This window comes from Melanotaenia boesemani, chromosome 3, assembly GCF_017639745.1.
Source record: "Melanotaenia boesemani isolate fMelBoe1 chromosome 3, fMelBoe1.pri, whole genome shotgun sequence".
In the NCBI taxonomy this organism is placed as follows: Eukaryota; Metazoa; Chordata; class Actinopteri; order Atheriniformes; family Melanotaeniidae; genus Melanotaenia; species Melanotaenia boesemani.
Window position 1 is genome coordinate 7,544,820 of NC_055684.1, and position 25,015 is coordinate 7,569,834.

At 40.5% G+C, this 25,015-nt stretch overlaps 1 protein-coding gene across 2 annotated transcripts; it reads right to left on the reverse strand.

Moving 5' to 3' along the window:
- Positions 1-1,728: 1,728 nt before the first annotated feature.
- Positions 1,729-23,969, reverse strand: usp48 (ubiquitin specific peptidase 48). 2 transcript variants are annotated; one of them, XM_041980435.1, is made up of 28 exons: positions 23,900-23,969; positions 23,178-23,315; positions 22,580-22,700; positions 22,330-22,471; positions 21,646-21,773; positions 21,338-21,462; positions 19,461-19,569; positions 19,078-19,211; positions 16,120-16,205; positions 14,513-14,692; positions 14,290-14,427; positions 14,041-14,190; positions 11,128-11,328; positions 10,940-11,051; positions 10,721-10,863; positions 9,983-10,057; positions 9,743-9,867; positions 7,900-8,022; positions 7,753-7,814; positions 7,519-7,629; positions 6,197-6,327; positions 5,314-5,420; positions 5,082-5,189; positions 4,673-4,858; positions 4,474-4,599; positions 4,345-4,393; positions 2,470-2,496; positions 1,729-2,375 (listed from the first exon to the last, which is right to left on the reverse strand). In XM_041980435.1, exons 2-28 carry the CDS (start codon positions 23,309-23,311, stop codon positions 2,353-2,355), a joined length of 3,156 nt encoding a protein of 1,051 aa, XP_041836369.1. In that variant the 5' UTR covers positions 23,312-23,315; positions 23,900-23,969; the 3' UTR covers positions 1,729-2,352. The 2 variants fall into 2 exon arrangements, with proteins under 2 accessions (XP_041836369.1, XP_041836368.1); XM_041980434.1 differs by having other exon boundaries at positions 23,816-23,956.
- Positions 23,970-25,015: the final 1,046 nt, after the last annotated feature.

Genomic DNA, 25,015 nt, shown 5'->3' on the forward strand with positions numbered 1-25,015 from the left:
TTTCGTTGATTTTGGAATAAGTTGGACCACGTTGGACTAAGTTAGTTTTCTTTTTCTGTAATAAAATTATAAGATGTATTCTGGCCCAACGTCAGCCTCTCTGTCGGTGATCTTTGCTTTACAAAGTTACAATTATGGTGCAGGTAGTGTTGTTATGCTGAGCCCATTTGCTCCAGCGTGTGACATGAAAGTGTGGCGGGTATTGTTCTGATATCTTGATCCATCATTAAAAAAGTGACATGATCACACCAACGAGGCCTCGGTATGACATATGCATATTAAGCTGCTCCTGGGGATTTTGAAGGGAATGAAGTCGTTAAAGGGGTAGTACACCCAAAAATGTGTTTTTTGAGCTGTAAATACAGTATTACTGAATTGTGATAAAAACTACATGTACTGTTGATAAAATTGGTATTTTTAAAATTTATTTTAAAAACAGGATTTTGTTGGTAAAAAAAATGGCTAATAACGCCCTCTACAGGGTTGCAAAAAGCAGACTTTAAAGTTAAATATATAAACTTCATCCAGAAGCATCAGAGGAAACAGCTCAGTCTGCAGCTGCAGAGGAGCAGGACAGGCTGTGGGACCTCCGACAGCCGAGCTGGTTTCTAATCACCATCAGCAGGTGATCAGATTTTTAATTATTTTAAAGTTGGTTAACTGCAATTTAATTCTTGTGCTTCTTTCAGGTGCAACCATTAAACAGTGGATTTTCTGCTGTATGCACAAAGTCTGGAGAAACGGAAACGGAAAACCGCCTCTGATCCCGGCAGGACTTCCTCTGAGGACACGGCTGCTGCGGTGCCGTGTGGCATCCCTGGCCTCACCCTCTCCAATCACAGCTGCAGCACCGCCCACCCAGCTGGAACACCCAGGAACTACAAAGAAATATTATTTAACAGTAAATAATCTGCTACCAATCTCAGATTTATCTGTACATTTTCATTTTATAAATTAAAACAAAGGAATAAATCACCGGCATGCGGCGCCTCTGGCGTCTTGTCCTGTGATGCAGCGTAGACAGCATCTGCCACCTGCTGCCGCCTCGGCCTTTCTGACCCTGGTGATGACCATCCGTCTCCACCAAATTAAATCTTTTCTAGTTTTCCAACGTGGTCCCTCAGGATGTTTTACATTCTGACGAAAATCTGCTTCTTCCCTCTTTTCCTCTCCCGAGTCATCATGGAAATAAAATTGATGAATATTATAGGGGTTCACTGACCTTTTATAGCCACCCTGAGGGGGGGGACAATGCGCTCCCTCACGTGCATTAACTTTAGGACTGATTAATAAATGGAAACATGCGTGGGATGTGCATACACGCTCTTTTCTGGATGTTTTTGTGTGCTGCATTTCCTTTTTTCCCTACGTTCACCACCTGTATTCTGCTTTGCCAGTTTTATAAATGAGGCCCCTGGCCTTGGAGAAGCAGCAGCTTCCAGAGGTGGAGCTATCCATCAGGCAGCTATGTGGTGGACAAAAGATTTCAGAGGATGACGACGAGAAGTCGTCCTTTCTGATGTGATGAAAATTACTGAACACTGGTCTATCATGTGCAAGTATGTTGCTTTTCCTGTAGTTTTGTTTTTTTTTTTTTTAATTCTGTGGCCAAACATAAAAGGATGAAAACACTTTATTTTATTTAAAGTAAAAAATCATTCTAACTAAACAAATCAGTTTTAATGCTCACATTCTTTTAAACAAACACTTGATCATTTAGGGACACGGTGCATTGAAAATAGCTTTATTGTCCATAAAAAGAACAATAAAAAGACCAGGACAAACCACTGCTCATCTTCTTTGCCACTTCCAATCCAAAACATTTGCACTGCTGGAACCTACAGCAACCGGCTGCTACATCTTCCACCTCGTAGCCATGTTTCTAACTGCCCTGTGGAGTATATGGATATAGAAGTGCTGTAATAAATGATCTAACATCTAAGAGCAGTTATTTCTGTATTAATGGTAACTCGTGCATTCGTTTAACAACCTTCCACATAAGGAGAAGACAGAACAATGCCTTGAATTTTTCTTCTACCATAATTTAAGTCACAAAGTTTGGCTTCAAAGCGAAGCTTCAGTTCAACACATTTTTCCTTCCTCGACCTGTCGGAGTGAAGGGGAACACGACGACCTTCAGAACAACTCCAAACTTTAAATATCAAAGGCCAGCTAACATAACGCTGAGAAAAAGACAGATTCTTTGTAACATAGTCACAGTTTTATCAAAGAAAACCTAATCAAAACATAAAAAATTAAAGCACTTTTTTAAATATATAGACACTTGACAAATTCAAGCTTGTTTTCAATTTCCATGTTTCATCCATTTCCATCCCAGCTGCAGCAGAGATCTCAGTGTCCAAGAAGCCCCGTGCCTGCAGACATAAAAACAGATCGCAGATGTAACTTCCCACTTCATGAGGAAAACTAGCTTCATTTTTACTTTTCACAAGAAATAAGAACTCTCACCTTTAAATCCCTCTTCAGGCATTCTCACTGTGGAGGGAGAACATGAAGAAACAAATTTATTTCTGTTTCAGGAAGCATGGCTTCTGGTTTTCTCCATATTGTAAATACATCTCTAATTTCAGGCATCTTCCCTCCAGCCCCAAAAAAAGCTGCTGCAAGAACAACTTAAGACTCGTCACTCATGAGCACCTACAGGCCGATTTCAAACCTCCCCTTTCTCAGTAGGATTCTAGAGGAAGCTGTCTTCCAACAGCTGGACAACTTCCTGACACTAAATAAGTGTTTGACGTCCACCAGTCAGGTTTTCAGCCACTCCACAGCACTGAGGTCGCTGTACTCCTCAGTATCTACGTTTCACAATCAGATCAGCAGGTAAAAATCACCATATCTACATGGTTTCTGTGGTGGGTGTTTTTGAGTGTGCTTGAACCAGGTGGGGGTTACGTGATGTAATGAGTTTCAAGGAAGACTTGAAAATGGGACTGAGGCGGATACGTTGATTATATAGATTATTGAGCATTTCAATGGTCAAAAGACTCAAAAAATAAATGAATTAAAAAGGCACTGCTCAAGTCAAAAGCTTTACAATCGTATGAAATCTGTCCATCGTGTAAACACAACCGATCAGATGCAAACACGTCGGCAGGAATCACTGATCAGACAGATTTAACCAACCACACATGAACATCTCACCAGGAGACTTCAAACTCTGATCAGCTGCATCGATCAAATTAAAAATCGATGTGCCAAAACTTCTTCAGTTAAATGAAGACAAAATTGAAATAATAGTTTTTGGAGCCAAGGAAGAAAGATTAAAAGTCAGTTCTCAGCTTCATGAGATGAGGGAGAATTTTCTACAATTAAATGAAGACAAAACTGAGATTATTCTGTTTGGTAGCAAAGAGAAGAGGGTCAGCATTGGTAAACACCTGGAGACTCGGGCTTTTAAAATCACCAACCAAGTTCATAACCTGGGAGTGCTGATAGACTCAGACCTGACTTTCAGCAGCCACATCAAAGCTGTCACTAAGAAGCTTTTTACCAGCTCAGAAACATCAACAGAATTAAAAGTTTAGTCTCCCAGAAAGACCAAGAGAAACTCATCCATACATTCATCTCCAGTAGACTGGATGACTGTAATGGTCTTTTAACAGGACTTCCTAAAAAGAGCATTAAACATCTGCAGCTCATCCAGAACGCTGCTGCTAGAGTTTTAACCAGGACTAAGAGATCTGAACACATCACACCAGTTTTGAAATCTTTACACTGGCTTCCAGTCAGTCACAGAATAGATTTTAAAACCCTTCTGCTTGTTTACAAATCCCAGAATGGTTTAGGCCCAGAATACATCTGTGATATGTTCAGAGAATATAAACCTAGCAGAGCTCTTAGATCCAAAGACTCTGGTCAACTAGTCCAGACCAGAGTCCAGACTAAACATGGAGAAGCAGCATTTAGATGTTATGCTGCAAACAAATGGAACAAACTGCCAGTGGAGATTAAACTTTCCCCAAATGTAGACATTTTTAAATCCAGGTTAAAAACATTTCTTTTTTCATGTGCCTATGCATGAATTCTGCACGGTAACTTTTTTTTAACTAATCTTGCTTTTAATCATTTTAATGTAATTTATTATTTTATTGTGATTATGTGTTGATTATGTGTTGATGCCTTTTACTATTCTAAATATCTGTAATATCTTTGTTTTATGTAAAGCACTTTGAATTGTCCTGTACATGAAATGTGCTATACAAATAAACTGCCTTGCTATGCCTTGCCTTCAAACAGCAAAGTTCAAAACTAACAACCAAGCCAGAAAACTTATCACTTTTCTAACATTCACACACCTGTTGTAGAACACATGCTGACACTTACCTTGATAGGCATCATCCATCGCAGCGTAATCGGCTATCGGCTCGTCAGCCTGCGAGGAAACAACGTGAGAACTGTTTGTGAAGGCTGGTGCTACAGATTTCCAAGTAAAGGAAAAGAAAGACTGCGTACCTTCAGACAGATGATGCTCTCTGGAATGATTCCCAGACTTCCCAGCGTGGCCGAGTCATCTGTCAGACTTCTTCCATCCATGGAGAGGTTCTGGTCAAATGGAGCCACGGAGAAGGCGTGCATGATCTACAGAGCAGAGCAGAGTTAGTGGTGTGTTCATGGTCTGCAGCGCTGCGTCCTGCAGTGTAAATCCTCTCACTTGGATCTTCAGCTCTTTCAGCGTCTGATTGGCTGAGACGATGAGGGCTTTCTCTCCGCGGAGCTTCCTGTGTCGGGTGCTTCTTCTGATTCCACCCAGTTTGGTCAGGTTGGTCACAGTGGGAGCAGCTGCTGATGCCGCGCTGCTGTCATCACCCAACTTCAGTCGTTTCGCACCATCTTGTGACTGAAAGAGAAACTATGATTAATGTTTAATTAAAAGATCAACGACTCATTTTTGGTGACTTAAAACGGTGAGGTCAAACACAACAGACATGAAGATGAAGCAAATCTGATGTCTAACTAATGCTGGAGCTTCACTGTGAGACTGGTGTAGACTAACAACACGGTCTTGTTCCTGACAGTTGGCTCATGTGACTCATGAAGACGATGTGCTACAGTGTGATCACCTGACTGAAGTCTGGATCTTTCTCTCCAACCACCGCTGGGTGTTCTTCCTTCTCCTCCTCTGCATCGGAGCTGCTGGCGTTGAGCTCTGGAGCTGAATCTTTCATCATCTATGTAGAGGACATGATGAAAACAAAGTTCACAGCTCCAAAAATCAGCGTTTCTCAGTTTAAACTCAGAGAAAATCCAAATGCAGCTGTTCGTGTTTGGTATTGGCTTGCTGACGCTTCATACCCTGGCGTCTTCAATGATTTTGCGGATGTAGATGGTTGCTTGGGTGTACTCTCTGAGGTCTCTCTGCTGCTGGAAAAGGAAGCTCTCTCTGCACTCCCAACACAGATCTAAAGATAAAAACACCCTAATGTCAATATCGGATAAACGGAGAACGGAGAGACAACATCTGCTGGTGTTTTAGCCTCAAAACACACCAAACAACTCCAATACAACCCCAGCATGCTCATCAGTGTACATAAATACTAGAGATGCACAGCTTTTTTCATGTTTCCGAAATAGAAAATATCGATATTAGTGACTTAATGATGTAATGCTAAATTAAGAAAGGAAGCTCATCAGACTGTAGGTGCAGGTGTACGATATCGCTAATTCTCAATCAACATATTTTGGTAGCTTAAACCTGCACAACACTTATCATTTATAAACATGAGGTCATGACATCACATCAATGAGCCTGATGGCAGTACCGGATCAGATCTGTCCCAACTCTATCAAGTACACAATCATGAATAAAGCATGTCGAGATTTAATTATTCAGATTACTGTCTAACATGTTAGATCATGTAAAGCTGGCGTGTCTGATCCACAGATGAACATTACAGGACAGAACAGGTAGAGGGTCAAATATGTTAACTTCACATTTCTAGATGCTTCACAGAGGTGATGTGAAAAAGCCGTTTTCAACAACTCTTCTACGGACATGATTTACTAGCAGGTTTGAACCGTTTTATTCACAGGACTGGACATAACATGTACTTGTTTGACACTACAGTGTATTAGTGAAAATGGACTGAATTTAATTCAGACTTTTCATTTTTTCCAGGTAAAACTAAACCGACCTGATCCCTGATTGTGTATGAAAGGTCTGACTTGGCAGTCTCACCAGGCTGAGTGGTGTAATGGGTGGTGGAACCATCCGGTGTGGTCTGTGTAAAGCAGTGGATGGAAATCGGCTGGTCAACGATGAAGAGTCTGCTGATTACGTCCCATTCGCTAGGCCAAAGCAGAGCTATACTGTGCAGAGGAAACAGCAGGACATATCAGAACGCAGCAGCGTAACCAGACTTCATGCATCGTTCAGGTTCACATTTCCTTCAACATAATGATGCATTTCCTTTAGAAACAATATGGCAAATGTTTAATTTATCCCCAGAGGGAAATTGTAACAGTGTAGTGATCGGTTCCACAGCAGAGTTTGGCCATTTCATTCCTCCTCAGCATCCCCTACAGGTGTGTTTTGGAACAGAAAGAAACCAGAAAATGTAGTGATGAGGAGGGATAATGTTATGGGACCAAAAAATAGCTGCGTTTCCATTATTCCTAAAATTATGCAAAACCTAAATATCACAATAAAAATTTGTAATGGGAACACTATTTTGCATTTACACGTCACACATATGTGTCACACTCAAGGCCAGCTGGCCACATCTGGCCCATGAATCAATTATCTTTGGCCCGCATGATCATATCTAATCCCTATTGGAGCTGGCCTGCAGATAGAGCACACACACCACCATAATACTATAACTCCCACAACGCACTGCCAGCACGTTGGTGCACCAATCACAGACCTGGAGCACAAACCTCGCTTCTTCTCTAGCAGCCTGACAGAGCTGCTCAGCTTTGTCGGCGACCCCTCTCCCGAAAAATGGCTAAAGGAAAAGTGATTTTGAAAACAGAGAACATGTTTGCAGATGTAAAGAACAAGCTATGTGTCTTCTGTGTGGAGACTGTGAGGCTGTAAATGAATTAATAACAAAAGAAGACGCTTTGACGCATGACAGATACAAGCATCTGGACAGGAAACAAAGGCTCCAAAAGGTAGAAGAGTTATTAGCTCTTTAGGCAACAGAGTTTGTAAAAGTTTTTAAGGAAACACTATGAGAAAAAATGTTGATTATAAACCAGTTTCTGATGGCAGTAAAGATGACTCATTGAATGTCATATTGTGGTATAACAGGTTGGCAGCCGTAATAGATGCAATAACATTCACTATGAACCAAGCGTATTTTTTCTACATCATGTAATTAGACTGACATTTTAAGGGTTTAAGCTAAGAGTTGAGTAACAAAAAAGTGAAAAATATGAATCTGTGATGTTTTTGGAAGAGGACTTTTAAAGCGTGTATGTTTCATGAGGGAAAGGTATTCACTACCAGACATCTAACTGATGTTTATGTAACAGACTGAAATAAACACAACTCACTGTTGAGCTTCTCCGTTGATCAGGGATTCATACGTGAACATGAAGCCTCCATGGGGACACAACAGAAGAGTGTTTCCTACATTAGACACTGGAGAGGATTTAGTGGGTCTCCTGAAAAACCAGAAAGGGTAAATTACCATCCGGATGCCTCGGCTAATTTTAACATTACTAGAGATTAAACCGACTGAGTTTGATAATGGCAAAACAAACGTTTTGTTCACCACTCAATCATACCTGATGAATTTTCTCCACTCGTCCACAAAAAACAGAGGGACTATGTAAAGTACATCTGTGCCCTGGGAAAACCAACCAGAGAGGCATTAATAGAAGCGGTTGTCATAAAAAGGGTTATTTTATCTGACAGGATGATGCTCCGTTTACCTGAGGCCACTTTGTGAGCGTTGGCCGGTTCTTTTCATGGAAGAGATTCATCAGCTGGTTCTTCTGGTCGAGGGCCATCATCTTACTGACTGCCTCGTTATCCTTTTCCTCCTGCTCCAAAGTCTGGACACACAGCAGGAGGAGTTTAAATTTCACAACATCAAGAACCTACAACCCATCTCTGAATATACCTGCCAGACATCTGTAAACCAGAGGACTTCACACTCAAATCCAGAAGTAAACGTTCATCTCACACATCTACACAGACACACGAGTCACAGCCTCCGCTGGCAACATCTACAGGCAGGAGTCCATCTGTCAGAGGTGGTTGTGACCAATCAGGAGGCTGATGGTTCAATCCCACACTTTCTGAGTCCAAAAGTCCTTTAGCAAGACACCGAACCTGATGCTTTAACCCTTAAAACTCTGCTAGATTACCAGCACCCCCCAGTCCTATCACTATGCCATCAACAGTTGGGGTAAATTGTGATGGAATTGCCCTTTAGGTGATTTCTGGAATTTTTCCAGGCATTTATATCCCATCCGGAATGTTTACATTCCAGCCACAAAATGTAGTGTTTATTTTGAGACCATATGGTTGATAATACCATAATTTAACACATTTTCATAATAAAAAAAAAAAAAGAAAGATCACCATAACTACTATGTTACTAAGAGACCTCTAGTTTGACCTGGAGATAATGAAGGAAGGAAGGAAGGAAGGAAGGAAGGAAGGAAGGAAGGAAGGAAGGAAGGAAGGAAGGAAGGAAGGAAGGAATTTATATAGCACCTTCACAGATAATAAAAAAAATAATAAAAAGAAAAAAAGCCATAAGAAAACACATACACAAGTCAAAAAACCCTTGTTTAACTAGAAAGCCTGTATGAATAGAAATGTTTTAAACTGCTTTTTAAAAGAATCGACAGAATCTGGACATCTCAAAGAGAGAGACAGCGTATTCAACCTTTTGGGTGCCACTGCTCCTCCATACATTTTTATATATATAAAAAACAGGCAGACCAACAATAGCACAAAATAGTTTGGAGTTGTAAGGGTTAATGGTCAACAAGGAAAAGACGAGGATACACTGATCAGCCACAACATTAAAACCACTGCCTGGTAAAGTGATTAATCTCAGCTTAAAAACCTGCATCCTGCTGTTCATGTACTGGTTACTCTGACACTTCCCAGTACAGAAACATTTTAGTATCCCAACAGAACTCTTCAAAAGTAGGCATAAAGCCTCTAAATTGCCATGATACCTATCTGAAGGGATGTGATGGCAAGCATGAAGAAGCCCCAACACACAGAGTCCAAGTAATGTGCTGTCCAAGTCCTGGTACCATAAATGTTCTTTACCTGAAAGGTGTGTGATCTTAGTGTTAAAGGTCAGTGATCAGCCCTTTTAACAATTATAAGAAAAAGAGTAGGATAAAAGAGAGTAACACGAAACAAAGCAAAGTTCTCGTTGTTGTTGTAAATAAAATGATTTAAAAACAATTAAATAAAATGTCTGTTGTTGAAGTTTAAAACCAAAAACACTCAGGTCACATGCAGCATGGCAGATTTACACAAAGCTTCAAAGAATATTTCCAGAAAAATGATGCAAAGGAAAAAATAAATAAATTATATATATATATATATATATATATATATATATATATATATATATATATATATATATATATATATATGTGGAGAGAGAGAGAGAGAGAGAGAGAGAGAGAGAGAGAGAGAGAGAGAGAGATATTGATAGATATTGATGGATAGATAATAAGTGATATTAAGATATGATTAGGATGCATGTGCTGGAGCCTGAAATGTTTGTTAGAGTTAACTCACCAGGCACTGTCGACAGGGCTCCTGGTTTTGGGTGAATTCTGGAGCTTTAGGGAAGTATATCCTCAGCTTGGTCCAAACTTCAGTAGATACCAACTTCCGTTCAGTTTCCAGGATGCTCAGAGCTCCTGCAGCAGGAACATGGCAAACATACTGTGGCTGTTTCAACCATTAAAACATGTTTACAGAGTGAAAGTGTTCCTGTCACCATGAGAAGGAAGTGCAAACATCACTCAGGATTACCGTGGCTACAGACGATGTCTTCATTGAACATCTTCATCTCGTCCTCGGTGCTCCCGGAGAGCTCTGAGCTGAACTCTGCAATCAAATGGATGACTGAGAACACAGGTATAACTAGAAGCCCTCAGAGCGCAGACCTCCACCAAACCATTGGGTCACTTACCTGAGAAAAACCCGAAAAGGCCCCACCCAGTACCTCCTATACGTAATGGCAAAATTATCCCTATCTCCCAATAGTAAAGTATCTTTTAAAAAATAAAAATTCCTGGATCCAGATGGTGGTCCGGATCACTCCCAAAATATAATCACTTATTCCTTTATTCCATTTTTATTCCACAGAAATAAACTAAACTTAAAAAAAATACCTATAAAGCGTGTTTGTGATTTGTTTGTTAAGTAAAAAAAAAGATAAATAAACTTAATTAAAATAAACTTAAACTTTCTTTACTGAACAGGGCCCTGCTTTTTATGGACTTTTTTTCATAAAAACACTGACGTTTCATCAAACTGGGATTTAAAGGGTTAAAATATTTCAAATAATTGCCGGTTTGATTGTTTTAATAAAAACTGAAGTTGAAAGATTTGAACAACAAAAAAAAAAAAGAATTCTGTAATGTTTTTCTAACAGTTTTTGGGAGATGACTTTTGTTTGTCCTCTAATGAGCTGACAGGGTGGTAACCTGAAGTAACCAACCAACGAGGGTTACAGACAGTGTTGTCGGTGTCGTCCTAGGCTCTTACCCTTGCTGTTGTTGGTGTGTGGTCCCTGTCCATTGGTCTGAGTGTTGCTGTGTTTGGTTTCATGCTCCTCCTCCTCCAGCTGCTCTAAAGCCAACTGCCTCCAGCTCCGCAGAGATGCTTTACCCACCCAGAAGCCTTCACCACTAAAAACACACCAAAATGCATTTTGATTTGCAACTGAGTCGTCGGACCACAATACGTTTATGTTACAGGGTTTACCTGAGGGAGCGTTTGACCAGGTTGGAGACCTCCTTGTAGTCTTCATTGAGCTGGTTTTTCAGACGAAGTACTCTGCATCTCTGGCTGACACACTCTCTGCACAGAGAGGAGCCTGAACAAAAACCGGGATGTGATTATCGGAGAAAACCCTTCATGATGGTTCACTCATACTGATGTGTTGGACTGACCATCCATTCTTGGCCCACCACCATAGCGTTTGTAGAGGAGATCTGCAGCCTGCATGGAAACCCTCTTGGTCTCTCCCACCTTGTCTGGGTGCAGTTTTCCATGAGAGCATAGAAAGAGGGAGCTGTCTATTTCTTTGGTGGCAGCAGAGTCGTCAAGCCATTTTTTTAGCCAATCCAGAGGGATAAACTCACACTTCTCACCTGTAGAAGAAGAGCAGAGGAAAGCATCAATCAAAGACAAACAAATCCAAGAACATCTGAATTTCTACAATATCTCTGTCAAAGCAGTCGAGTGAAAAAGAAAGAAAAAGCTCTTTCAATTCTTAGATTTTAGGCACCAGGATATAAGATGAATTGCGTGGTTTTTACCAGGTAAAAAAAAAAATATATATATATATATATATATATATATATATATGCTGAGCCTGAAATTATTTCAGGACCAAGGAAGGTCAGTAAGATTTAACAATTTGAATTATTTCAAGTTCAATAAATTCAATGTCGATTCATAAACTTGGAGATCGATTTTATTCTACATCCTCTTTTTTTGATGATGTGATCCTACTCTCGTGCGACTTGCCGAGGGTTGGCGAGATCTTAGAATTTATACACAACTGGTTTCCTGTCACCTCTGTCCAAAATCAGCTCCCTTTGCCAAGATTATGTTAAAAACTCAAGTCACCAGGCATATTACCGCTAACATCAGCAGCTAACGCTAAGACATGTGCATCACCACATTCAACAACAGGAAGTGATGTCACCACGCGTGTACGTACCTTGAAATAAATCTGACAGTAGTCGTCTCTGGTCCACTCTTCTTCATATTAACTACGTTTACATGGACAAATATTCCTTCAATCTGACTGAAATCAGTCTGATCAGAGACTACATCTGACATGTTTACATGTACAACAGTAGATAAACTGATCCCATCTGTAGTGTGTTTACATGATGGAAAGATTTAATACAATCTCAACTTTATTGACATGCACAATGTGACCTAATTTGTAATAAAAAGAAGATTATAAAAAAAGATTTAATGAAAGTTGATCAAATATCTGTGAACTACTTGTGTTTTTGAGTCTGTCAACTGTTGAGATGTTTAATAATGTTTAACTCTTTCATAGTGTCCAACTAAATTCAGCTCATTTCAGTTTTGCTGTCGCCATTTTTCCAGTCTTTCCTGAACCTCATTACGTCACCTGAACCCACCTGATTTAAGCATGTACAAAAACATCCATCACAAACAGCATTAGAATGAGTGTAGACATTGTTATTGTTTTCATGTTGATCACATTGTGAAAAGCTTTAAACCGTGTCTCGGGAATGGGGTGAAATTCATTCGGATCAAGGCTGATGGGATAAGCTGACTTTTTATTCTGATTAGATGCTGCTCCACATAAACGCAGCTACTGCTGATTCACTTCATTAAGGTTAAAATGTGTCATACTTACTGAGTTCTGGGTCATGTATAACTCCTTAAAATCCTGCTATTTTAATTTAAAACAGATTTTTATGAATAAAAGACTTGTTGTGGACCAACTACTTGGACTGGACCTTTGCTGATTTAACAGGACCATCTGCTACTGGACTACTTTTGCATTTGCGACTGGTTTGAAATAAGTGTTTACTAAATCTATAGTGATGATTATAACCTGGAAAGGTGTACATGACACAAATTTCAAGAATCTTATCTTTCCAGTGGTATATAACATGGGTAGGAATTTGGAAGGGAGAATGACATGACATCCCGCACACAGAACATCTGGTATCAACGGTTTAATATCATATGTTGTTTTAACTTATTGGGATGAGCCAGAAAACATAAAAAAATATGCCATGGACGCTTTAATTTTAACATGCTCAAGCCTGTTACATACTCCATGAAAAGCCAGAATCTTTTTTCTTGTTCTCGAAGCCACAAGAACAAAACAATGTCATTTTGCTTTCATGGACCTGGTTTAGGATTTCTAGCAGTTTGTTCTCGACATCAGCCGAGCAGAACTTTCCTCTGGTGGGGCTCCATGAAGTACTGTGGGATGGTCGGACATTTGAGGTGGGCGTGGTTAACGTGGAAAAACTTAAAAGCGGAAAGTTGTCACTTCTGCTTTTCCGCTGCTGCGAGGTTGAACGGATTAACAGTTGATCAAAAACCCCCGCCTAGCCGCGGCTGAACTTTCCGCTTAAATACGAAATAACTGGGTCAGCTGTTTGTTGCACATAAGAACACAGACGTCCCTCCCAGCAGTAATGCCCGCCCCGTCGTGGACGAACATTCCTGTGGAGTTACTGAACCAAAACAAACTTTTTCCTCATTCTTGCAGTCTCTTACATTCTTACATCTCGCAGAGTATGTAACAGGATTAACTAAAGCCTGGGAGGTCTGAGATGTAGCTCTTGGGTTTTTCCCAGTTTCTCTGATCATTGCAGGTCCGATTTTAGCCTGAACGTGCTAGGATATCCACTGCTGGAAGGACTAGCAATTGTCTTGAATGTTTTCCTCCTGTAAAATAAGCTTTCTTATCTTTAGAATGATGGACTCCAGATAGTTCGGAAATTACCTCATGACCCTTTCCAGACTGATGGGCAGCAACAGTTGCTTCTCTGAGCTAATTGCTGATGTCTTTCCTCCTTGGCATTGTGTTAAAACACACCTAAATGCTTCGAATTGAAACCTTACAAGCAAAAGCTGTAAACTTCTGTTTTTACAACTGTGTAACCAAAGGTTACATATATGTGTGCTAACATTTTATATGATCATATTACACTAGATCAGGTTTTTGTTTGCGCCGCCCTATTAGCTGGACTGTCCTTTTTAACCACCTTTACATGTTCTGAACTCAAAGTCACAAACGTATACACTGTGTGTTAAATGAAATTTCTCATTAATCATTAAGGAATGTTTTTACCAACCATCTCTTGCAGGTAAAAGCTCGTAGAGCTCTTTCACCTCTTCATGCTTTGCCTTGCCCTTATCCACGCTCAGTTTCCTCATGTCGGCCATCTCTGTGCACCACTCCTCAAATTTAAGGTTATCTTGGTCTACCAACCTCTGAAGGAAGGCTGGCCGCCAACACAGAAACAAAAATCATCAAGCAGATTAATTCACTCTGATAAAGACTTCTTTGTCTGGCTGCCGTCTTTGTTTTAATCAACACTCACCCGGCACCTCGATGCTGGCCTTGACGGGATCTGAGCTCTCCTCTTTCTGGATCTTATAAACCAGCATGTATGCGTTTCTGGAGCAGTGGTAGCCTTTACTGCACTTCGGCTTTCGTGACTGAGATTTCACTGCCTCAGCTGCAGAAGAAGAAAACAAGAGTGTGTGCATTTACAGACAAGCAGAAAAATAAGCTGCGTAGTTTGCATGTGAAACACTCCTCACCAATGTCCTCCTCTATACCAAGCTGCAGCTTCTTGCCTTCCATCTTCTCAATTTCCTCATCATTGAATTTGTACCAGTCACCAGTCAGAGAGTCCTTCACGTGAGCGATGTAGTGGCCCGAGTAGGCACTGATGCCCCGATGGATCAGCACTGCACTTAGTTCATAAACACACTTCTGGTCTGGACAAAGAGGCAGAGCAAGAACACACACACACATAAGCAGTTAATTTCATACTTTGTAGTTTTGCCTACAAAATCCCACTAACTCAGAAACATAAACATCATGAGAGGAGACAGAAGATGTTTCTTCAGCAGATGTCCATTACTGTAATAATTTGTATTTATTACCTGATGTGTTATTTTCTACTGTTTAGTTTTCCCAGTTCGGACATTTCAACATGTTGCACTAAATGGATTTCAACATGGTGGACGTTCTTTTTTTACATGCTGCCCTTCAAATTGCCTTTAAATGTTCTTTCAATTTCCTTTATTTTTAACATTTTTGATATTCTTTTTATTATGATGCAAACACCATAAAGAGTAGCACCCCCTAATCTCGTTGTATGCTCTGGTTTACAATGACAATAAAGGCTTTCTGATTCTGAATTGTTGCTTTTTATCTTTTATTACTTTTTTTATATCTATCTGTCATTCTAGTGGACGGCCAAGTAAGAATTTTATCATACAGGGAAACATCTCTGTGGCTGCACATCTGACAATAAAAACACTGAATCTAAAACATTTAAGAGTCATTTCTATGCAAACAGAAGATGTGTTTTGGGTTCTTTTCCAGCCAGCTGGGCAGGAATTTAATTTGTTTCTCTAACTTTATTCTCATGTCATGTTTTGTTGTTTCAGTTTAGTTTTATTGGCTGATTTTTTTTACCCACATGTGACTCATCACATTTTTTTATGACAGACTAAACGGCACAAATCCAATTATTTAAAATCCAACCCAGGTCACTTTCAAATGTATTAAACCAGACACATATCTAATTTGTCTCGAAGGGACACCAGTCTGAATAGTAATGCCGCATTTCATCGTACTCTGCTGGCACATAAGTGAAACAACCGTCACAATTCTGAGCCAGTAGAAGGGGAATGCAGCAATATCGAATCATGGTAGATAACGTAGCTTCCGCTGGTGCACAAAAGGCCGTTTATTACACATTTGTGCTCTCCCTTTTCTATATCTCATTTTATTCATCATTTAGGCAGAAATCTGTCAGTTCCCACGGTACAAGTACTTCTAAATTAATACACAAATACATGAAGCATCCATATTTACTTCCATAAACACACGCACCGCATGATGTGATGTTTTCCTCTGCGCATGCGTGTCACTTCAGGGACACGCACTGTTCACACTTAAGTGTGATGAAGGTTGAATTGAAATGATAATGTGAACAACCATGCAAAAAAATAAAAAGTAAAAATCCGATTTTAGTCCAAAAAAAAAAAAAAAAAAAAGGATTTGAGGATTAAGACCTGCAGTAGAAAAGTAGCCAATGTCAGAGCTCCACCCAAAAACAAAAAGGAAAGAACGCAAACCTAAATAACACCGAGGATGAGGAGCAGAATATGACAGAACTGAAGAGATTCTTTACCAGCTTTTCCTTCCAGGAAAGGCCCCATGTCCAGCTGCTCCGGAAAACTGATGAATGTGTTGAGTTTCTTCTTATGGCCCGTTTGTCTGTAGAAAACAAAATAAATGTTTCTGTCACGAAACTGCAGAAACACCATAAATATTTCTATTAACAAGGTAAAACAGGTTTTAGTCACTTTAATCATCATAAATCATTTTCAGTATAAGTCTCATTAAAAACGCATTTTCAAAGTGATATTTATAAATTTTTTGATCAAGGTTTGTTTTTCTGTTTTTTATGATGGGCCGGGCTTTCCCCGGTGGGGTGGGTGGCTCACAAAGCCCTGGGTCCTGCCTCTGACCAGACTTGACTCTGACGAATCTGGTCAGATGGGGCTGGCGAGCCACTACCCCTGGTGCCCTGGGGCCTGCACTGCGTGGCAGTGGTGTGTGGCTGTGGTCTTTCTCTGCCTCCTTCTTGGTGGGCATGTGGTCGTCCCTGCGGTGGGCTGTCTGGTTCTGTGCTGTGTGATGGCTGCTGATTGCCTGGTGTTGTCCACACACGCCCACACCCCTACATACACCCACACTTGTTGTGTTAGTTGTTCATGGTTTTTACAGTCCTCCATTGGGTCCTCATGTCACAGCCAGTGGGCCAAATCTGGCCTGTTAGTGACTGCTGACTGGCCTGCAATCATTCCGATCATGGTTCCAAATTAAAATATTTCACACAAGTTTTCCTTTGATCATGGTGTAAACGTGGAATATTTCCTCCTAGCTTTCACACGAGGGACTGGATGCAACTGAAGTTCTTCTTGTCATTAGTTTACACATGGCCCTTTTTGATTGGGACTGTGAAGGTGATGGAGTGTTTGCACGGTTGAAAAATCACTATTGCCCGCATCTTGGTGAGGTTAGTAGGAGAAGAGAAGTTGAAAACAAGCATTTTAAAAAAATGGACAGATAAATTTGCCTGAATGCTAAACGGCTGTGTTTAATATGCCAAATGATGTTGCTGGATGCAGTGTTGCTAATATTAAACAGCATTACGAGACAAAACATGCTATATTCAGAGAAGCTTTCCCAGTTGGAATAACTACACGGAAAAACAAGATTTAAAGTTATCTTATTCAACCACAACAAAAATCTTGACGACTAAAACTACTTCTGATGAAAAAGTCACAGCTGCCTCGCTTCGTGTAACTTGGGAACTGGCAAAAAAGGGTAAGCCCTTTGTGGATGTTGAGCTTGTCAAAGTGTCCTTCTTTGTTTGCCGGTGAAAGACACAAAGATGAAATCATTAGCTGTGTATGGGGGCATTTTTTCCACTTTACTTAACGAACTTTAAGTGTGTGGATTACATGTCAGTAGTGGACGAGTCTACAGATGCAACAGATGCTGCGCAGCTGGCTGTTTTTGTGACAGGGAGCTTGTCAAAGACAAGCTGCTCCGTCTTTGGCCCCTTAAGAGCAACATGACAGGTGAGGCCATGTACACGTTGATTAAAAGTTTTTTTTGAAAAACATTCTGTGGAGCTGAATAAAATCAGCCTCCTTGTGACTAATGGTGTGTTATCTATGACAGGACAAGCGAGGGGCTTAGCATCACGTCTCATATCAGAGCAACAGTTCACTCACCACACTGCCTCATTCACCAGACGGTGTTGTGTGCTAAACTGTCTAATGAAATGAAAGAAGCAATGGACACTGATCAAAACTGTAACTCACATTTGCTCAACTTCAAGCTTGCAGCACCGGCTTTTCAAATTACTGCAACAGGAGCAAGACGCACAATCTTCAGACCTACTGCTGCACAATGATGTCAGATGGCTGAGCAGGGGACCAGTTCTGCAGCTTCACTGCACAGCGCAAAGAAATTGCAAAGTTTCTTTCCAGTCAATAAACAAAGAAAACAGAGGAGCTGTCTCAGTTTATGCAACACGAGGAATTTGTGGCTGTGGTTGCATTTCTGTGTGATATCACTTGCCAGTTCAACCAACTTAAGCTCCAAGGTGGGGACGCAAACGTGGGAGAGGTTTTTGAAAAAGTGAGCGCTTTTCAGACAACGTTGGGTGTTTTCATTACGGACATAGAGGGAAGACAACTCCACTTCTCCACTCTGCATGGTGTTTCTACAAATGGGAGTGTGCTGCCACATACAGTAACGTTGCTGAAAAATCTGTCAGAAAACTTCAGATCATGGTTTCACAACTTCAAAATCTCACAGCAATCGCTGCTGCTTGTGCGCAAGCCGTTAACTGTCGCTGTCCAGCAGAGGCAAAAAATGCACGGCATGCACCATCATTCTGCTCTCATGATGCTGGACAGAACAGGTAAAAAAAACACACAGCATTAAGTTACACAGCAGATTATACTGTTGATGGATAACCACCATGGATTACCTCCAAACAACTGTTGATGTCTAGAAACTAAACACTGCAGGCAAAAGTTGCCGTTATCAACTTCTTCAGGATTTCTGTCCAGGAGCAGGGAGAGTTTCTCTTCACAGTTTGACTCATTTTCCAGTTTTGCTGCTCCTGCTTGAACCAGTTTTTAAACATGGCAGTCTTAACATTAAGCTGGTCTGGTTGGACTCCATAAACCAGCACAGCATCAGGTTGTTTGTTTCTTTTAGTGCTCGAGTCAGAACTTTGATCCTGATTCTGAACTAGCACTGGAACCGGTTTGGGGGAAAAAAGTCTCTCAAGTTAAGCAGAAATTGTGGGCGCAGTCTGTGAGTTTGTAAATGTTAACAGAGAGAAATCAGATGTGTGGTTTCAGTGTGTGTGAAAGGAGAGAATCACATGTAGCAGCTTTAAGGAGGAAACGGGTTATCAAACAGGATTAGATCAAAATGTAAAACAGTCGGGTAGCTGACAGCTGAATCTATTTTGCTGCTTTTCTCTAACAGGAAACAATTTCTTTGTTTAGCTGCGGTGACGGGTACAGTGTGTGTGTAACAGTTACATCAGTGCACTGACCGATCAAAGACAAAGCGCATGAGCTGCAGGTTGAGCGTTGGAGGAATGCTGTGGAGTCTGATCCTCCGGGTGGCGTTCTGTTTACTCTGACAGCTCTCACAGAAGTAACGGTTCTCCCCATCCAGCTTCTCCTCCTGCAACGCAAGGTGCAGAAAGAAATGTGACAAGGACACACACACACACAAATAATATTCTAATAATGTTAAAAAATATTAAATAGTTTAAAATACATTTTCAGCAGAAATTCTTTTTATTTATTATCTCATATCAATCTAAATCCCACTGAGACACAGAAAGTGAACCAATTCGTTCTGGTTTTGTGGTGCTAAACTAACTGCTTTCCACGTGGAGCCACTGAACGTGGCAGAGAATGAAAGTTTTACCTTCAAGAACTCTGTGACGCACTCTGTGAGGTTCTTGTGGCCCTGAATGTTCAGCTCCAGCTCATAGAATCGGGACGGAAGAGCAGATGAACGACCACATTGATTACATCTGAGGAAATAATCCAAACAGAAATAAATACGTTATACAGTGAAATTATGTGTGGATACATTTACTGTGTACATGAAGGACTCTGAAACATTAAACAGTGTTTTTCTGTCTTTTGGTTTTATATGAGTTTTTGTCCATGAAGAACGGGAATGATTGAGTCTACAGCCAGGACAAATGTTAAGTACGTGTGGTTTTACCTAATGAGTCTACATGCTGGTTTGTTTGAAAAACGTCTTATGACAGGACGACAGCGTTGTTATGTGTTACAGACTGGCATTAAGAGTTTATCACTCCCTTCTGGTAAAGATAAGTTTCTGTGCAGCATCTTGTATCATAAATCAATCTTATAAAACTACACAGAGAACATAAATATCTACATCTAAGGATTTTACTGCAGTCAATGACATTCTCAACCCTATCTTTCAGATCATATTACTCAGCTAACCTCTTTATCATAAGACCCCTCTTTACAGCAGGCTGCATGAGATCTGTGCAGCCCAGATGTTTGCACACACCAGGAAGCAGCGATCCTAAAGGCTCATTCATGCTCAGCGCAGAAGATGGATACGCAGACGAACGGGCACTTATGTCAGTATCCTGCATCGTTTACACACATAATTTGGTCAGTTTCCGCGGGGCTTGCGGATCCGTCGCTTGATGCAGCAAACGGAGCAATACCACCTGAAACTGGCGGGAGCAGTGTTGAGCGGTGGAGTTGACATGAGACCGGTGAAAAGAACAAACCACAGAAGAAGACAACGAGCACAACTGTTGAGATGGCAATAGCTTATGAAGAAAGGTGTGAGTGTGTCAGGTGTGTTGGGTGGTTGCAAACAACTTCTATAAAGGAGCACCAGAGTTTCCTGACTGGTAATTTGACAAACTGGCTATTTTATTTATTAAAGGCACTCCGAGCATCGTTTGTGCAAATCATCAATTTAGTGATGTGTCTGAAAGACACTACAAAGCGAGAACTAATGCTGCTGCAGTTTGAGAGGCGATGTGGACATGTCCTACCACACATGCTTCAGTTTTTCCTTATCTGGCCGTCTCATTTCTGACTCTCAGCCAAAGACACCTGGGATCGTGCCAGCAAAAAACTTTATTTAAAATTTCTTCTATAAAATTTTAGTTCAACTGTAACAAACTAACACATTTATCTCATAACGAAAGAGGGACATCACTGAACAGTTTAACACTCAAGATTTAAAATACACCAACTGTTAGGATAGAATAATAGAACTAAATAAACCTTTATTGTCCACTAAAGTGGAAAATTGTCATCAGCTCACCAACACAAACGAAACGCACTTCCAAAATATGGTACGCTGTGACGGTGCAATAAAAACACAATTAGAAAAATGACAAGAAAATGTCCAAAAGGTTAACAATAAGAGGTAAAAAGTAAATATTCAGAATTTAAATCATCCTCTGTGGATTGGTCACTTTTTTAAGTTAAAAATGTCGATGGCATTTGGAACAAAAGACATTTTGAAGGGACTCTAAATCGCGTTCTTGACTTCAGGAGCTCTACCTGACAGGACAGAAGTTGGCCGCTATCGGCCAGGATTCTCTTAGCCCTCCTCTTTGTCCTTTCAGTATAAATATTCACAAGACGCAGTTGGTGATGTCCCAAAACTTTACATGCCTTCTCCACAATCCTGATTAATTTGTTTTTGTGCTTACAACTTAGGTGACCAAACCAAGCATATACATGATTAACTGTTCCCGGAATAACTGTAAAACCGTGTGTGATGAGAAGGCTTACACTGTAACATAGGAGAACTGTCCACAGAACTGCTGCTGAATGACATTTTGCAGGTTGGGGTTCTTCTGCTTGGACAATGTGTCCTCCAACAGAGACAAAAACAGCTTTGAAAATTCTTGTGCATCCTGAAAAGGAAAAATTTTAATTCAGTGCTCTGTAGTTTAAAATAATGAATAAGCTGACATTCTCACTCGGCTGTGTAAACACTGTCCTGGGCCATTTATCAGCCCTGTTCCTGTGTTAAGCCGTGAATCGAGCTCTGCATTTCTCAGTGAAAATCAAACAACTTTGGTTTATGTGTGACGCACCTGCTGCTGTCCAGTGTCCAGACCCAGAGCTTTGACCAGTCCCGATGGGTCGATGTACTTTCTGTTGCTGTTCTGGAGCAGAGCAAATAGATACTGCAGATGTTCACAGATGGACTGGGGCTCGTAATCTGAGAGAAACAGCAATGCACATTAGAGAGAAACACATGAACACAAAGATGCAAACCTTCAGAGCGGACACCGTCTGTGTCTGCTCTGTCACACCAGACAACAACACTTTGTTAAAATCATGAAACAGAAATTAATTATAAATTAGCAACAGAACACTTGTAATGTTGAGGACACCATCATTACTTTCAACAACATAGTTATTATTGTTCTGGTCAGCTTGATTAATAGAAGTTAGGAGTGAAGTTATATCTTAGATTAATTACCAAACAGGCTAGAATGAAAATAAATATGACATGAACTTATTTGTTTGTTTTAAATTATCTGGTGTTGGTGAGGGTGCTTTGTTTAGTTATAGCTGTCGGTGAATAATGAACAAAGATGTTTCAGTTGAAAACAAAAGAAAACAGGAAGAGATTGAATGGACCAGCCAAACCCTGCCCAGTTCTGCATGCTAGTTGTATGTGGGTCACTTATGGTGGATAAACATGTGAAATCAAACTTGAAGCAGGGAATAAGAAACAAAGGATCACTCCTATGTCTGATGCTCAGCTATACCAGAGTCTGTGTTGTGTTCCTGTGCTCGGGCATTGTGGCACAGATAAAGGCTCCGACGAAGCTCCAGGTTATGGAACCAAACTTGGAGGAATGTGTTGACATAACATGTTGCACCGAGGTTGGTCAGGCCTACAAATGTGTTCTGAAAGAGGGGAAAAAACAGACATAAAGAAGAAATAGGGTGAAGTTTTTCTTTAGGTATGGTATGATGAAAAATTTCCAAGTAAATGCAAAGTGAGTAAATAAATACCTTGTCTCGGCGCTCTGAATTTGGGTCATCAATATTGTGGAAAGCATTTTCATCAATTTCCCCGAGCCACGCCTGTTCACCGATTCCCACAAGGCAATTGGGATTCCCTTTGCAATTCCTCCTGGAAACACAATTCATGGTCATTACATTCAACTTCTTCAAACTACTTGTTATCTCCTTGCAGGTCATCTGCTTGTGTTGTTTCTCTTATGTGTAAATAATACAAGAATATGACACATTTATGTTACTCTGCAGCCCACAAAGCTTCAAAAACTTTTAAATGAGTCTTTAGTGTGCAGAAAGATGCCAGACAAGTCCGAGCTAAGTAATATCTAAAATATAACTGATAATAGTGTTGGGATGCTTTTTAAGTACCATCGTGAACTACACGATGGTACGTGGGACTGAAGAGTGTTTCTATATAAAGTTTACAAAACTGCCAGTTACACTATGAAGGCTCGTGCGCCAGCAGATTCAAATCAGCCCTGCAGAGCGAGGCATTGAACCATTAACCTCAGATTTTATTTTATTTTCCTGCTACTTGTCATTTTACTGACGTGAAACAGAATCATGCTGTTTAATCACATGAATACTGTACCTGCAGGTTCCCCTCTTACAGGCCGGGAGATTGATGCGGTATGCTAGCTCTATGTGCTCCTGCTTGATTTCTTCTGGTTTGACCGTTTCCACCCAACGCCAAGCCGCTTTTTCCAACTGTACACGGGGCGCCATTATCCTAAAGTGTAGCGTTTGCAATAATCACATATATAATTCGGGAAAAACAAAAGCAAGAAAACAAATGACTAAAGGATGTCAAATTATTCCCGGGAATGCTAACATAGCCAGTTAGCCGAAGCTAAACAGAACTCGCAGGTCACTGCTAAGTCTTTACCAAGTAGCCCTGCTGTTAGCAATGTCGTGCTACTTAACCTAGCCAGCTCATTTAGGCTTTGTTGTACTAATACTACCTGGTTTAACTAAATTAACTAACGTTTCGTCTGACAATGCGTAAACACTCATACACGATTATAGAATTTACGATTAAAATAAAGTAATTTCAGGGAAACGTCTGGATTAAACACTTCAATCGTGTTGTTAGCTTGCTAGCTAACTAAAATGAAGCTAGACCGACCGGCTGTGCTAGCTAGTCATTTACCCATGTAAGCTACTTTCTGTTTAACGCAGCCTGACGCTAAGGTAACGAATTTATTGTGTTAAAATTAAACTTTAACGGACCTGTCATGCGTGCAGCTGCTACATCAATATTTTAATGTATTTTCACATTTTATTTACGGTTAATTTTAGATTTAGCGCCCTTACGTCAGTTTATAAATAAATAATTTCTCCGCTCAAAATCAACACGACGTCAACAAGTGACGCAGTGACGTAATTTTGTTGCGGTCAGTCAGACGAAGGGACACCCGCGGACGTTGGCCTCTTCTCCCCTAAATAAGACAAACTTGACTAATAATTTATTTTGCATTGTTATCACGTTTTCAATACTTAAAAAAATAACAATTTTAAGCACTATTGAAGTTCTGCTCTGGTCTTCTAAGCTACTTAACAATAGTTACTTAGGAAAACCTCATCAAAGTGCATGTGATAGTATAATTTATAATATTATGTGAATTAGCAGCAAAGAATCTTGACTAGGGAGAGAGAGAGAGAGCGAGAGAGTCTGACCACTGCACAAAGCTTTCTCCAGCACATCCCAAATATCCTCAGTAGGGTTGAAGTCTGGACTCTGAGGTCTGGACTCTGTTGTGGCTAGTCCATGAGTGAAAACAATGTTACATGTTCCCTGAACCACTCATCAGGGAAGAAAAAGTCCATTGATGGAATAACTTGGTCATTCAGTAGATTCAGGTAGTCAGCTGACCTGATTCTTTGGATGTTGCTGAACCTAGACCTGACCAACTGCAGCAACCCCAGATCATAGACTGCCTCCGCAGTCTTGTACAGCAGGCACTAGGCATCACTTTATCTGCCTATCTTCTTACCCCGATGCTACCACCACTGGAACAGGGTAATTCTGGAGTCATTAGACCACACACCACAGGCCAGTCTTCTTAACAAATTGAAGCTTTTTTTCTCCAGTTAGCCTCACTGATTAGGTTTTCTTATGGCTACATAGCTGTTCAGTCCTAATCCCTTGAGCTCCTGTCACATTGTTCATGTGCAATAGTTCTTACTTTCACTAACAAAGCCCTGAGTTCTACTGGTGGTTTGATTTCATCAAAGTGATCACCATAATTCAAGATTTTTTTTCTTTACCCCTTTTTTTCCTGGAAGACTATGGTTCCCCACTATCCATTCAGTGTTTAATAATGCATTGGACAGGTCTTAACCCCATTTTAGTTGTTTCTGCTATCTTCTTTCATATTTCCTCTGCTTGATGCCAATGATTTGACCCTTCTGAAACAGACTAAAATCTTT